This window comes from Theropithecus gelada, chromosome 11, assembly GCF_003255815.1.
Source record: "Theropithecus gelada isolate Dixy chromosome 11, Tgel_1.0, whole genome shotgun sequence".
Taxonomy (NCBI): domain Eukaryota; kingdom Metazoa; phylum Chordata; class Mammalia; order Primates; family Cercopithecidae; genus Theropithecus; species Theropithecus gelada.
The window spans coordinates 123,798,292-123,814,091 of record NC_037679.1 but is presented as its reverse complement, the minus strand read 5'-3'; the positions used below and the strand labels follow the sequence as shown (position 1 = coordinate 123,814,091).

Here is a 15,800-nt window from a genome sequence, read left to right as displayed (position 1 = left end):
CAGCTTTGGGTTTTCCAGTCCTATACTTAGCACATTGTAGCACAAAGAATCTCCTTAATATGTTTGTATTAAGTTAATAGGCAAGTGAAGAGGAAAGGCTGTAGTGTGTTTTATGGGGAGATAGGGTCAGGTGTGTCTAGATATTAAAGCCTGGATATTAAGGTTACCAAAGGTGAAAGATTTTGATGAAAGAATGAAAACATCCATGTCCAAGATTTCCAGTTTCATTTCTCAGTCACTAATTTGAAGTTACCAAATAAACAAAGTGAAAATGGGTGAAACGTACTTTGAGTTACAATAAGTTTATCTTAATTCATTGACTTTTCAACTGCTCAGATGTCTTAAAAATTTTTTAAAAGTAACTTGTTACAGTAAAGAGTCACACAAATACTCATAGCAGAGGAACAATTTCTGGATTTTATTTTTTCAGTCGGTGAGCTTTTTAAGGATTTGGGGAGGATGAGAATAAAAGGGTGACTTCTTATTTTCAGTTTTTCTATTTGGATGTGTCAAATTCCTGGTAATTTCTAACACAGCAATGGAAATTTACAAGGTGCCTGAAAGAACAAATAGAACTTTCAGACCTGGAGAAATTCTAGTAATCATCACTCTGGATACATTATTATAATTAGTATTTTTAAAAAGAAAACAATCTTTCAGAAAGATAGGAAGTTTAGGAACCAAAGCCAGAGGCCCTAATAGAAATCTCCCCTCCCATCCCCTCATCCCCACCTTCTTCTCTGCCCTTTACTGACTTAGCAGGAACAGTTCAAACACGCCCACAGCCCAGGAAATAATGAGACCCAAGTGATCCAGTTAGATAGAAAAAGTAGTTCGCTTTTTGCTTGGCATCTCCCAAATTATCGTGAGTTTAAGCAAACAATAAAATAAAAAATGTTTCAGAAGCCAATTCGGCTTCCAGGCCCAAACCAAATTTCGAACCTGGTACTTTTCGTAAGTGCGGGCCAAGAAATGGGCGGTAAGTTAAAGAGCTGGTGGCGCCTCTGAACACACCCGGGCAGGGTGAGCAGGTCCTTGTCCAGGGAGACCCCTTCTCCTGGCTTTAGGGAAGATGCTCCCTGTCCCCGCGGGTTCCTCCGTAGGAGGCTGGGTCTGCGGGACGCGGCCCCGGGCGGGTGAGAGAAAGCCCGGGCAGAAGAACACGCAGCCGGCGACTGGACGCGAGCACGGGGCGGGTGGAGAGCGTCTCCCCGGGCACCGCCGCTGTTGTCCCGGGTGCTGAAAAGCCGGGAACTTCCCGGGAAGCAGCGGCACTTTTCTCCCTGGAAGGTGGGTGTGGGGGTTCCAGGCTGCGCACCTGCTAAACCCGCCTAGTTGCCCCGGGAGGGGTCCGCCAGATGTGCCCCTCCCCAGCCCCGTTCGGGGGAGAAGGATGGGGGCGGGGGCGTGGGGGTGAGCACAGCCCGGCACCGCAAGTGGGACCCCGGGGTGCCCTTCTCCGCAACTCCCCGGCAGCCGCGCGCCGCGAACCCCGCTCCACCTGCACGCGAGGCGGGCCGGGGGCAGAGGGCGCCGGGCTGTGGGGGGAAACGGCCCGCGTCCCGGGATTGGGGGTGGAGGAGAGAGCGAGCGGGCATGCGCAGTGGGGCGGAGGAGGTGGCGATGGCCGGGGGAGGCGGGGGGACTGCTGTTTATTTGCAGCTGGGCCAACTCGGCGGCGCAGGAGGCGGCGGAGCGCGGGGCGCTCGCGGCGGGTCCAGCTGCCGCAGCACCATGCCCGAGCTCCCCTCCGGGCAGCCGCCGCGCGCCGCCGGGGCCCCGGTAGGGGAGGATGCCAGACGCCCGGGAGAGGCCAGGGCAGCAGCGGCGGCGGCGGCGCGATGGTGCTGACCACCTCTGCCCGAGGCGGCGGCGGGGACCGCGCACCCTCCCGGCGGCAGGGCTGCGGGCTCGCGCCGGCCGGGGCCGCGGCGCTGCTGGCCGGGGCGAGCTGCCTGTGCTACGGCCGCTCCCTGCAGGGCGAGTTCGTGCACGACGACGTGTGGGCGATCGTGAACAACCCCGACGTGCGGCCAGGCGCCCCGCTCCGCTGGAGCATCTTCACCAACGACTTCTGGGGCAAGGGCATGGCCGAGAACACCAGCCACAAGTCGTACCGGCCGCTCTGCGTCCTCACCTTCAAGTGAGTCTCTCACCTAGCGCTAGCCGCGGCTGCCTCCTCTACCCTCCGCCCGTCCCTCGGTCCGGGAGAAGTTGCGGGACTGACTTGGGGGCATTTCATTTTTGCCGCCCTTTCCCTCCACACCTCCCTCCTCTCCAGGATGTGCATGGCACTGTGCTCCGGGATCCAGTGCCCGGCTTATCTGGGCTTTCGGGGCGGTTCGGGAGGCGCCGGCTGGGGAGTTGGGATCGAGTTTTTCAAGTGTCTGCGCTCTCAGCGGGCTTCTCTCTCGAGGCAGTGCTGGGAGCGGGCTGGTGGAACCGCCTCCGCACCCCATCGCCTGCCTGATCGTGACCAAGTGGGACTAGCGCGGACCTAGAGGGTTCCGGAGGGGTGGCGGTGGTGGCTATGCTTCCAAGTTGAGAATTTCTCGGAGGCTGTTGGGCAGCTTTGCAGATGAGAAGTATATCAGCCTCTTAAGGGTTTCGTTCAGATGAGGCGAGGCGGGAGCCTTGAGCTGACAGGGCTGCGTGGGTTTAGGAGAGGGAGCTGAAGACTCTCCCCAGCCCCCAGCCCCCGCCTTGCACCCTTGTCTGCTCCCCGAGGCTCTCCAATCTGCCAGACCGCTCTGCATCTAGACTTTAGAAGGTGCAGAGAGAAGTAACGCAGAGTCTAGGCTTCTCCAGGGACCCTGGGGTCCCAGCCGAAATAGTTTTTCTTTTACAACCTCGGAGTCATGATTCAGCGTTTCTGGTGTGAATAAGTGTAAAGGGAACCGAGAATATGCCAGGTTTTTGTGGGGTGGAGTATTTTCTTTAATTTAAAAAGAAGCCTAGCTTCTGAGGAAAGAAGAGAAGCGCTCATTTGAGGGAAGTGCTCTTACACAATCAGGAGCTTGACTCAACCCTTTATAATGTGGCTCAGCATTTAAGCTCATTTTAATGCGCCGGTCAAAACCGTTGAAATAATATTGGTGCGCTATTATCGGCGTTTTCAGCCTTTTTCCAACGGGTGTAACAGGAACCCGTGTTTATGGTAATGATTATTTGAGACTGGGCTGGCAGCTTGAAAAGCCTGCTCTGGCTGAGAGGCTTAGGCCTCTTGACAGGTGTCTCTGATGACTTAGAAAAGGAAACCATAGCAATCGGCAACAATTCATGGGTTTTTGACTTACGCCTTCCACTGAAAGTTTAATGTTTTTAAGGAGAGTGAGAAAATTACATATTTGACTTTGAAGAGAATATGTTATAGACATTTGTCCTCTTAGAAAGTTGTTCTGGTTTTCAGCTGAAAGATCACCTCGGCTAACCTCGTTATTTAGTTTCCCAGATGTTTCTTAAAATCTCCTTGGGACGAATATAAATGTTTCACTTCTAGATTGACCTGCTTTTTCATTTATTACCGTCAGGGTTGTTGGTTAATTTAAGGTGTGTAAATTCACAGCATGAGATGTGCTTGCTGTCTTTGTAACAGCCATGGAGATCATCCTGGTCACAAGTCTGAGTGTTTTTCAATTAAAAAGGGCAGAGTCAAATGCCTGTACCTACTTGCTGGAGAGTAGGGAAGGGGGTTTTCACTTCTTGACTTTCTAGAAGGTTTTCTTCTTTTTTCTCTGTCTTTTCTCTTTTTTTCTTTTTTGAGATGGGATCTCACTCTGTCCTCCAGTCTGGAGTGCAGTGGCACGATTATTCCTCACTGGAGCCTGAAACTCCTGCGCATAAGCAATTCTCCTGCCTCAGTCTCCCAAGTAGCTTTAACTACTGGCGCATACCGTGCACCCAGATATATTTTTAAATTTTTTTTGTAGATATGGGATCTTCCTGTGTTGTGTAGGCCGGTGTTGAACTCCTTGGCTAAGCGATCTTTAAGCCTCAGCCTCCCAATGTGCTGGGCTTGTAGGCATGAGCCACTGCACCTCACCTAAAATGTTTTATTTTTCTTCATAATGGAGACAGCAGAAGGGAGGGGTGGAGGGAGTAGACAAAGAAGTAAGACCATTGATTAAGAGGAAGATGAGCTAGGGGTTGACAGAACAAGGGCAAAGGAGAGTTGGGGGGTTTAGGAGGAAGATAGCTGAGGGACTCTTGCGGTAATCATTGATTGTAACAAGCAGCTTGGTATCTAAGAGGCATAGCTTGCTGTATATTATATGCCACTGCCTGTGAAAGATACACTTGTTTTTTGAGAAGATTGAGTTGCAAATCTAGAGGAGCAACACAGCACTAATTGGAAAGAGATAACTGCCTCTTCAGAAAGAGAATGTTAAGTAGTCTTTCTGTGCTCACATACATTGATTTAAATAAGACTGGACAGCTTTCTTTATAGTCACCTAAGGTGAAACTGCATCTTCTAGTGCGTTAGCATGAAGCTGGAGGACATCAATGACTTTAGACCCACACAACTCTACAGGATGGTACAAAGAAGGACAGAAAGCCACATTTATTAACTATTCACTATGAACCAAGCATTGGCCTAGATACTTCACATAGATTGTGTCTTTATGATTTTCATTTTAGATAGTTAGTGAAAACACAATTCAAAGGGCCCTTTAAATCTGTGCAAACAATTTTAACTGTATCTTAAATTATGCTTGAGCAAAAACTTTGAGATTTCAAACCCCTTTAAAAAATTTTTTTTAAATATAATTGTACATTCCCATGCAGTTTTGAGTAATAATATAGAAATTCCTTATACTCTATCCATTTCCCCCAATGGTAACATCCTGCATTATGATGGTATAATATTACAACCAGGAAATTGATATTGATGCAATCTACAGCATTTAGACAGATTTCACCCATTTTATATGTACTTTTTTATTTTATTTTATTTTACTAAGTGTGTATTTAGTTCTATACAGCTTTATCATGTGTGTAGATTTCAGAGAGTACCACCGCAGTCAAGATACAGAACAGTTCTATCCCAAGGATCCTTGGTACTTCTTTATTGCAGTCATGGACACCTAATCTTTAACAACTGCCTAATCTATAATCCCCTCACCCAAATCCATAACAACCATGAATCTCTTCTCCATTTTTATCATTGTGTCATTTTAATACTGTTGTATAAATGGAGTCACGTAGTATGTAACCTATTGAGATTGGCTTTTTTCACTCAGCATGTCTCTGGATCTTCAGGCTGTTGCATGTATCCATAGTTTGTTCCTTTTTATTACTGAGTTGTATTCTGTTGTATAGATATACCACAGTTTGTATAACTGTTCACCTGTTGCGGACATCTGGGTTGTTTCCAACTTTTGGCTAATACAAATAAAGCTGCTATACAAATCCACGTACCCACTTCCTCATTTCAAATTTTAGCTCATTTCTTATTTGAAAAAATATATAATTAGTATCTCTACTACCTAAGCAAGCACTTTTATCATTTATTAGTACACTAGCAAGCACCTTTATAGCAAAAAGTATTATGCATCTATAAATTGCATTTATTCTTAAGGAAATCTCTAGCTCTCAGTATGTGTGACATACATTCAGTGAATCAAAAATCAACTTATGTTTTAATAAAAATATATAAACATAAATTTTTATTTCTCTGGGATAAATGCCCAGGAGTCCAATTGCTGGGTCATGTGATGGCTGCATGTTTATATGCTTTATGTGAAGTTGCCACACTGTTTTCCGGATGTTCCTACCAGCAGTGTCTGAGTAATCCAGTTTCTGTGCATCTCCACCAGAGCTTTGTATTGTTGCTGTTTTTTACTGTAGCCATTCTGATAGACATGTAATGATATCACACCTCTATATGTACCTCATTAATTTACCATTCCCTAATGGGTGAAGTTATTAAACATCTGATATTAAACCAAAGAGTGTGGTAAATGTGCCTTTGTATCTTTTGTCTATTTGTAGGTTTTTTTTTTTTTAATGTTGAGTATTGAAGTTCTTTATATATTCTAGATACATGTACTTTGTCGAGTATGTGATTGCTAAATATTTTCTCCCACTCTGTAGCTTGTCTTTTTGTTCTCCTCACAGGACCTTTCCCAGTGCAGAACTCCAAACATATTTTTATTAAAACATAAGTTGATTTTTGATTCACCGAATGTATGTCACACATACTGAGAGCTAGAAATTTCCTTAAGAATAAATGCAATTTATAGATGCATAATACTTTTTGCTATAAAGGTGCTTGCTAGTGTACTAATAAATGATAAAAGTGCTTGCTCAGGTAGTAAAGATACTAATTATATATTTTTTCAAATAAAAAATGAGCTAAAATTTGAAATGAGGAAATGGGTTACAGACCATCTACTTTGACCAGTTTTGAGGGGATGGGACAGTGGAATATGAAAGCAGCTTACCAAGATATGGTGGCTTTGCACTATGTCACTTTCGCTAAGTTGAGACTAGGTTTCTTAGAATTGCCTTTGCAAGATGATCTGGGTTAGGACTGACCATAAGAAAAATTTCTGCAAGATTTGGAAGATGAAAGTGAAGTGGCTGAGATCACATTCAGAAGGTTGGCATAGGTTTTGTTGCTGCCAGGCCTCGTGCAGTTTGTCACAGAAATGTTGGTGAACGTGCTGTTCATTTGCAGAAGCACCCAGGCCCTCAGCTCCTCCAGTGCTCTCCAGATCTCCTCTTTCAGCTACTTGGAATCATGGTGCAGGTATGTATGCAGTTCTGCAGGGAAGAGTGCCAGTCTTTTTGCAAGCCTCTTGCATTATTAAAGTTGGAGCCTTAAAGGCAGTGGGAAACAGACATGTATTTTAGTTCATTCTTGTGGATTCCATTTTGCCCTTGCTTCACCCTACTTCAAGTCCATTCACCTTCTCTTCCAGAATGGCCCTGCCGCCCTGCCGGCTTTCAACTTGGGTTATAGACACAGAAGCATCACACTTACATAGGCATCTAACCAGCCCCAGCAATTGTAAAAGGTCAGATCCCCATAGTACATCCCTTCTTCTGAATCACTCATGGTGGCTCTGCTTTTCTAGTGAAACCCTAACTGATACAAATGACCATCTCTTTGTGTTCCTTGAAGTGAGTTTAGATTATAATGAATTTCTGTTTCCAATCAAATCTCAGATTCCGTCTTTTCATAAGATCATGCCCAAGGGTATGCAGGAATATTTTTGGACCATAGTGGTACAGAATCAAAACGTTTGTGACTCTGTAACAGTAACTTTTTTTTTTTTTTTTTTTTTCTTCTTTATCCTTCCCTGGCCATGTCTTGTTTGTAAGCCTGAAATCAAGAGAAATGTATTAAGCTACTCTGTAGACAGTGAATTGACACAGAACCAAACTCTATGATATACATAATACCTCCCTTGAAAAATGGTCCTGAATGGTTTCAAATAAACTTAGCTGTTTAATTTTATACCCCCCTTCTCTTGGGAAGAAGATACTGCTGAATTGTTCACAGTGCCATTCCATTCAGTAAGCAAGTGGAAGTCTGCTTCAATAAGCAAGAACCAATGATTTTTCAATGTTAAAGATGGGGAAACTCAGCAAATTAAAGAACTTTAAACTCCTGATTCTCTCCCTGTGTGTTTAGCCTATTAGATTATATTCGCTATAATGTTTTATTTTATTAAGAGCTTCTGATGGTAATATAAACCATAAGAGTGAAAGTGGGTGGTTTAAAATGTCAGAGCTAAAAAATAGACTGTCATAATATGTGCAGCTGTAGGAATTTGCAGCATTTTAATGTTTGATCTTGAAAGTTTTTTGCAGCAGTTTGCATCTTTTAGTTACAAATAGTATACCAACCATGAAAATAAGCACTAACTAACCTCCATGCCCACAACCTTAAAGAAATGGTGATATGTTTCTTTTGGTTCTATTCCTTTTCATTTGACTTCTGTGGAATTTCATTTTGACACAGCCTGTTGCTACAAGGCTGATAAGTTTGTTTTCTAAGTCCATCATAGGTGACAAGTAAAGATTCTCTACGATGTTTGACTAGATTGTCTAGGATGTTCAGTGACAGAAATACCAAGGGCAAGTGTGATTGGAGGCAAGAAAAATTTTATAAAGAAAAATAAAAAACTGCCTTTGAAAATTTTATGCCACTGTAAGGTTATCTTGGAAGCTCCAAGCGGAGGAGGTTGTGATTATAATCCAGTAGGATATGCTTTAGACTACAGTCTGGTAGTGTAGGAGGGATGGAAAGTGAGAGGAATGTATTTTTGGACTCATGAGGGTTTTTATAGGTGAGTCCCTGAATGAAGGCTTGGAAGTCACCTTCCAAAGCAGTCTATTATTACCAACCAGTGTCTTTTCTGTCTTTCTTTGGAGCTGCATTCATATTTTTCCTAACTTTGAGTATGTCATCAACTCAAAGAGGGGGGTAAGGAGGCCGGGCGCGGTGGCTCCTGCCTGTAATTCCAGCACTTTGGGAGATTGAGGTGGGTGGATCACTAGGTCAAGAGACCAAAACCATCCTGGCCAACATGGTGAAACCCCATCTCTACTAAAAAAACAAAAAGTAGCTGGGTGTGGTGGGGCACGCACCTGTAGTCCCAGCTACTTGGGAGGCTGAGACAGGAGAATTGCTTGAACCTGGGAGGCAGAGGTTGTAGTGAGCTGAGATCGCACCACTGCGCTCCAGCCTGGAAACAGAGTGAGACTCCGTTAAAACAAAAAAAGAAGAAAAAAAAAAAAAAAAAGAGGGGTAAGGAATGCCTGATCATGCCCACATAATGGCAATGTTTCTTTCCCAAACAATAAGATATAGTCTCTGTACTATGAAGTCCTCTTTGATCTGAACCCTGGCTACCTCTTTGACACCTATTCTACCAATCTCAACCTCATTCTCTGCACCAGCATTCCAGAACCCTTGTTCTGATCTGTGCAGGGCTTGTGTGCTCGCCATCTTTGGTTTCTGCTTAAATGTCACTTCATCCCAGAGGCCTTCCCTGGTGGCCAGGTGATCTAAAGTAGCAAACACTCCTCTGTGTTTTACCCTTATTTCCTTACCCTACTTTGCCTTAGTATCCCCCTAAATGATGCTATCTAGCATCATTTTTATTGACTTTTACCTCCCCCCACTACAGTGTAAGTTCCATGAGGTTTATCTCTAGCACCTAGAACTAAGCCTGGCTTGCAAAGTAGGGACTCAAGAATTATCATTGAAAGATGGAATACTATTTGTCAGTTAAAAATAAATTAGTTTTTTAAAGAATGAATAAATCCTTTTTGTGAATGCTCGAATTTTTCAGGTAAATACTAAGGTAAGGCTACATGATTATAATGTAGAGAAAAGTTTGTTTGGTTTACTTTTTCACTAATTTACCTTTGTTCTTTCTCTCTCAAAGAGAAAAGTGGAGGCAGACTAGGAATTTCCTCAGATATATACAGAGAATACCAGTAGGTTCTGTTTACTGAGAGATTCTGAAAGGGATGACTTTGAATTTCTATTGTAACTTGCTGGGACTGTAACTCTATGTAGACAATGAGGATCTGTAGCACTTTTGGATCTCACTCTTCTTAGGTGGCAGATTGCAGCACAAATGGTTGGTGGATGCTTGCTGCAAAGTTCAAGGCGAGAAACAGCAGCTGTGCCTTCAAAACCCAGAATTATAGGAGGTTCTCACTACACTCCGATCTCAGGGTCCTAAGATTCATCCATGCCTGTGCTTTCTGTGAGGAATGGCCTTGTTGGATCAAAGGGAGTACAAGAACTTGAAAATATTTTATCAGAGAAACTAACATGACAGTGAATTTTTCTGATCTTCCTGCTGGATTCTTGGGAGGAAGCTTCTGATCCCTTGGAATTTCCCAAGTGAGAGGAGTTTCCTTATTATTCATGATGGACTCCTGGGATCACACCTAAGTTTATGCTAAGGAGGAGCTGACTCATGGTGGGCTCCTAGATGGTTACAGGATGAGGGCTGGCTGTGGTGTAAAGACCAATTATATGATTAGAGGGTTGGGACTGTGAGGCATGTGATATCACTCCTATATCCCAACCTCCTAGGAGGGAAGAGGGACTGAAATTGAATTGTTACGTGGTCAGTGATTCAATCAATCATGCCTACATACTGGAACCTCCAATAAAAACTCTGGACACTGAAGTTTGCTTGAACTTCACTGGTAGGTAATCATACCTTGATGTTCTGGGAGGGTGAAGCATCCTGTAGAAACAGAACATTTATGCTCAGGACCCTCCTGGACCTTGACCCATAGGTTTCTCCCTTTGATTGGTCCTGACTTGTAACCTTTATAAGAAAACTATAACCATAAGTATAGGGGTTTCTCAATTTCTGTGAGTTGTTCTAATGTATGATCAAACCTGAGAGAGTTGTGGGAGGCCCTGATTATGTAGTCAATTAGTCAGAAGTACCAGTAACTCGAGGAACTTGTGGCTGATGTCTGAAGTGTGAGGAGTTTTGTGGATGACTTTGCCCTCAACTGGGAGTCTGTGTTAATTTTGGGAAGTTGAAGTCAGAACTGCATTACACCCAGGCACTCCACCAAACACCAAACACACATTTTTTAAAAAAATGCTAAAAGTTGACAGCTCAGTTAAAACTAAAATATTTGGCCTTGGTCTGTCCTAATTTTTATTATTTGCTGACTGTCTTTCTGAGGATTTTCTTCTGGGACTTGCTACCTTCGAGATATATTTACTGATCTTCCTGCCTTCAGTTTTCTTACCCTTTCTTTTGTACAGTTATTACTCTAATAACTGTATTATTACTCTAGTACTAATATAACAGTGACAATAACCTCCATTCCCATGGGGCAGCTTTCCCATGTGGCAGATTCCTCATAGCCAGATAAGGATGTGATGCATTGAACTCAAATGAAAGCCATGAATTTTGCTTTGGCTGCAGAGTGTCAATCTCCCCTCTAGACTGTTGTTTGCATTGGTGCCTGGGAACTACATCGTTTTGTACTTCAGATATATTAAGCAATGATGATTTGCTGATTTATTCCTGGTACTGAAGGGAATGCAGAAGAAGAGCAACCAAAATGATTGAGGGCCAAGGGGATTTGCCTTAGAGGAAAAATGAGAAGAACCAGATGTTGTTATTTATTGGTTGAATGATCTAACAAGACTATAGAAACCTCTCATAAGCATTTGAGATCTGTAATGATGGTGAGAGGTTGGGAAAAAGAAAGATGAACAGTAATAGAGGAAGACAGGAGAATGTGCTGTGTGCTTTGTACTGGGCTGTGGAAACCCATGCGGAAAGTGTTGGAGAACCCATCACTGGAGACACCAGAAACAGATAATAAAGGGGTACTTTTAATTTTTTATTTTCCCTGGTTTGTATTTCTTTGGAAAAGAATACTGTGAAAAATCTGTGCTTTTCTGGAAAGCTGGGCAATCCTAGCAGCCTTTCCTTAAGCTTTGAGACCTGTCTGTCACTGTTCTGAGTTATCACCTGACTTTGAACCACTTGGTTTGCTTGGGGCAGATCTCTGGGCCCTAATTTAGATCTACTGCCTTGGAATATCTTGGGATGGGATCAGAGAATCAACAATTGTAGCTACCACACCAGATGATTAAGATGCTTGAGAACCACTGGGACTCATGAGGGCCCATGTTTAATGAGGTTGAGATGCCAAAATCTCCCTGACATAATGTAGAGAAAGGAACGCAAAGGCTCATTGAGATAGGAATGCCGGCATGCGTTCATCACATGCAAACTGCACACACACCCTCTCATGCCTCCATTGTACTCCCAGCTAGGGCCAGATGACTTTCCCTTTTCTGAGGCATTGAGAATTACATTGGTGAAGGAGCACCTGCAACTTCGAGAAGCTCTTTGGTGGATCTCTTCTGTAGGCCAGGTGTGATGTAGGAGATGCTGCCATTGAGGTGAACTTTCTGAATTCATGGGGTGTTGGGATCCTGGAGTACCAAAGACCAAGTGGCAGAGCTTAGCTGCCAAAGACAAGGTGAGTGCCTTGATCATGATGGGCCTCTGGGACACAGTGATAATCAGAATGTTTTGACCTGCAACAATCATTGGTGGTGGCCAATTAATCATGTTGTCCCTAGGAATGAAGTAGATGGGCAGCCCTCTAAAATTTTGCTAAAATTTATTCCAGAAAAACTCCGGGTTCAGGGCCAGGAATCAGGCTTGGGTCACCACATGGAGAGTCATGATGTCTTACCCAGTTTACAGACCTACGCCAGTTCCTTGAGGTAGAGCCATTTGATTGACACGGAGTTGGGGTTCTTTTGAGGAAGACTCTAGTATATTCCCTACTGTGTGTCTCTATTTCACAAATACAGACTGTTACTGTTTTGTTTTGTTTAGTTTTGTTTTTTTCCTAAACCAGAGCTATTGTCAAAGAAGAAACTTAAGAGACAGTGATGGGGTTTATCTTAAGCTCCAGGCTGTGCGAGTGAGGAGGCAGAGGGCAGCCAACAGCTCTTTCTTCTCCCTTTCTCTCCACCCCACAACCCCTTTGGTGCCAGATTGTGTGACCCTATGCCCTTTCCTGGGAAGGGATATGGCAGTGCTGCAAACTAGCTTATCTGAGAACTCATGGCCTTACCTTTCTGGGAAGTTTTACAGAAAGGCAGAGGGAGTTCAGATGGAGAAGGGGTGATTTGGATTCATATTTACCAAACTCTGGAAGGTTTTCATATAGTGAGAGATGGCTATTAAGATTATTTCAGAAAAAAATTATTTTATTTCCTACTGCTTGGCTTAGTTTTAAATGAAGAATGAAGGCTACACCAAATAAAGTTAGAGATTCTTAAAGTCAAAGGGAAAGGTGATCTTTTCCAACTGCAACTTAATGTAAGCTCAGTAAATTTTCATTTAGAATCTGTTGTGTGATAAGTGAGATGATGCAATGACAAAAAGAAATTAGTTTCCTATAGTGTATGAAAAATGTTTGAGGAATATAGTTAATGAGTTTTTTTAAAAGATTGGTTAAGTACTTTCATAGGGGTACATTCAGGGTGATATAGATCCCGAGATGTTCTTTTTAGATGGTATTTCTTGTGAGTTGTCATTATACTTCTTTGTGGACATTTCTGGTTATCCAAGCACCTGATATAATTTTAAATGTTTAAATGTGTACTAGCTTCAGTGTTACTTCCTACTTTGAGCTGAAGCCTGCCTCTCAGTACTTTGCATATAAAATGTTGAAAATTGAAATGCTAAAGGGTCAGGCTGATCTTAGAGTGAGTGAAGTGAGCTGGATGTGAGGTTATGTTGTAATACTTTGCATTTTAGGCACATGGGAATATTCTCCTCTTCCAGAAATATGCTTTCTTCTATTTTTCTTCAAGGAGTCATTTTGACTGTCTTATTGCTCACGTGTGATAGTCATGTAGGCTCAAGAAATATTTCACTTTTGTCTTTACTGTACAAAAAAAAAATTGTGCGTGTAATGATGAATGAATGCCTTCAGGTTAGAAATATGATAGGAATTGGTAGAGACTATGGCAAATTGTGCGCCCTTGTCCTCTCGAGATGGGCACACAGATATTTCCATGCAGCCATGTAGGCCCAGAGTTGTCAGGTCTTCTAATATTTTAAGATAAGCTGGAAATTTTTATATGAAGCCACCTGTTTTTAAAACCCTGGTAAATAAAAAAGAGGTATGAAAGTAAAACAGAACAACCTGCAGGCTAAACCTAGCCTTTGTGAAGCCAGTTTGCAACATCTTTATTGGATTGTAGTTTCCCCTTAGGGAGCTACTTAGAATAAGTGCATTCCTTTAGTGTTGCTTTTCATTCATTCATTCATTCATGTTTATTCATTCATCCAAATGCTTAATGTGTGATAATCATGAATGAGGCATTGTGCTAGACACTGTGGATATAGCCATAAATATGGCAAATATCTTTTCCCGTGGAGAATTTGGCATCATTTCTGTCATCTTTCTCTAGGCTGAGCATCTTCCATTTCCTCAAAGCTACATTCAAGAGACATCATTTCTGAGGGTCTTCCCTACCCCCTTAGCATCCCAAAGTTCTCCTGTGAAGGTGCTCTGTGTTTAAAAAGCATTCTGATGGTCTGCTGCCCCACATTGGATACCACCTATGTTGCCTCTCCCATCCTCAGGTAGAATACCTCCCTCTTCCCCATCTCTGCACCTGGTAAGTTCTTCCACTGCCAGAATTCTTTAACATTGAATTAGCTGTTTAATTACCTTGCCTGCCCCTACTCTGCTATTAACTCTTTGGGAACAGATGCCACATCTTACTTTTCTTTGTATCTCTGGGCCCTGAATCATATCTGACATGTAGTACTTAATAAATACCTAATTGTGTGAATTGAAATGAAAAATTATTTGACTTGTGCAGTTCCCTGTCTGTTTGGTTTGGTCTGTTTTGATAAGTGACACATGTTAACTCTGTGTTGAAGGCAAATAAAAGCCCTAGAGCAGTAACCTATGTACGGTTTAATCTAGATTGCAAGTATTTTGTTCTTTTATATCCCCATGTGAGCCTTTACTCTTACCACTGTTCTGTCTAATCCTGTTAGAGTTAGTTAACAATTTCAGCCATTTAAACTCTTTGTGAATGTCAGTTAGTTCTTCTGGTACATTAACTTTCCTTTCCAGATAAAGGCATTTTGTATCTTGATAAGTATACACTGTATAGTTTCATTAAAACTTTGATAAAAATATTGGAAAATACAGAGGTAATATCAGAACCCTGTGACATACACTGGAGATCTTAGTCCAAGGAGACATTGATTTATTATTCACTGCTCTTGGTGTTTGCTACAAATCTATCTTAGGCTATCTTGTTTGCAGGGAGATTTTGAGAGATTTTGATAAACGCCTTTGTTAAAGATGTGATGCATACATCACATCGCCTTTTCTATTAAATTATGAGGCTAATCAGTGAACCCCCTTTTTGTGAACCCATATTATCTCCCAGAATCAGAGATTCTTTTCTCTATGATCACATGTAGGATATGCTAGAAGCTTTTGTTAGCATTTTATCTCAAGCTCACTTGTCTGTAATTTGGAGAATTCACTCTCCATCTTTTTAGATATTTTAAATATACTCCTAACTCCAGATTCAGGGTGATTTCTTAAAGCTTAGATTCACCAATGTTAGGTTCCAGGTAAGGGACTTTCACACCGTTATGTCATTACTGCGGGGGCTCCTCATTCAGCAATTTATTTTATATTTTGGGATCTAATTGAATTCACTTCAAACACCAGGCATTCTAGTGTGTACCTTTTTAAGCTTCTGATGCATGAACCATACCTCGTGCAAGTGTGTTTTTTCTATAACCCCACAGATGCAATGGGGTGCATTAGGTCCTGTTATTAAATTTAAGCCAACCTTCAGAAGTCTCTCTCTTCTGCATGTCTGTCTCACAGAAGTATTTTTTAAGATTTTGACTAAGTTCAAGAAATAACATGGATAACACCTCAACATTTTCAGATATGATGCATATGAACCACAAAGGTGACTCATGCCTACCATTTTATACTGTTTTTGGAAGGAGAAAGGAATATATGTTAAATACCTGATAAGACTATGGTAATATAGTAATAATGCCATCTCTCATGATGCTTTTTATTTTTCAAATGGTTGAATAATAAATACTTTGCAAAAATAAGCCTTTTGTTCTTTTTTATTATCTGTAGTCCAAATTTATTATCTAAATTTTAGGATCCATGGGAATAGTCAAATTTTCAAGGATTTGGCTTGTTAGATATCTTGCCCTTCTCACTATTGCCATTTTTATAATTCACACCGTGAGATGCATTCTTGTACA

General features: G+C 42.3%; 1 protein-coding gene across 3 annotated transcripts in view; it reads left to right on the top strand.

Annotated features, from left to right (window-relative positions):
- The first annotated feature begins 818 nt into the window (after positions 1–818).
- Positions 819–15,800, top strand: part of TMTC1 (transmembrane and tetratricopeptide repeat containing 1) — a 286,278-nt gene continuing 271,296 nt past the window's right edge. For 2 of the 3 annotated variants that reach the window (XM_025402400.1, XM_025402399.1), the window contains exon 1: positions 1,690–2,143. In XM_025402400.1, coding sequence (XP_025258185.1) covers positions 1,842–2,143 — 302 coding nt within the window. In that variant the 5' untranslated portion in view covers positions 1,690–1,841. Of the gene's footprint in view, positions 1,291–1,689; positions 2,144–15,800 lie in introns of those variants that run through there. The other variant, XM_025402401.1, reaches the window with a different exon arrangement.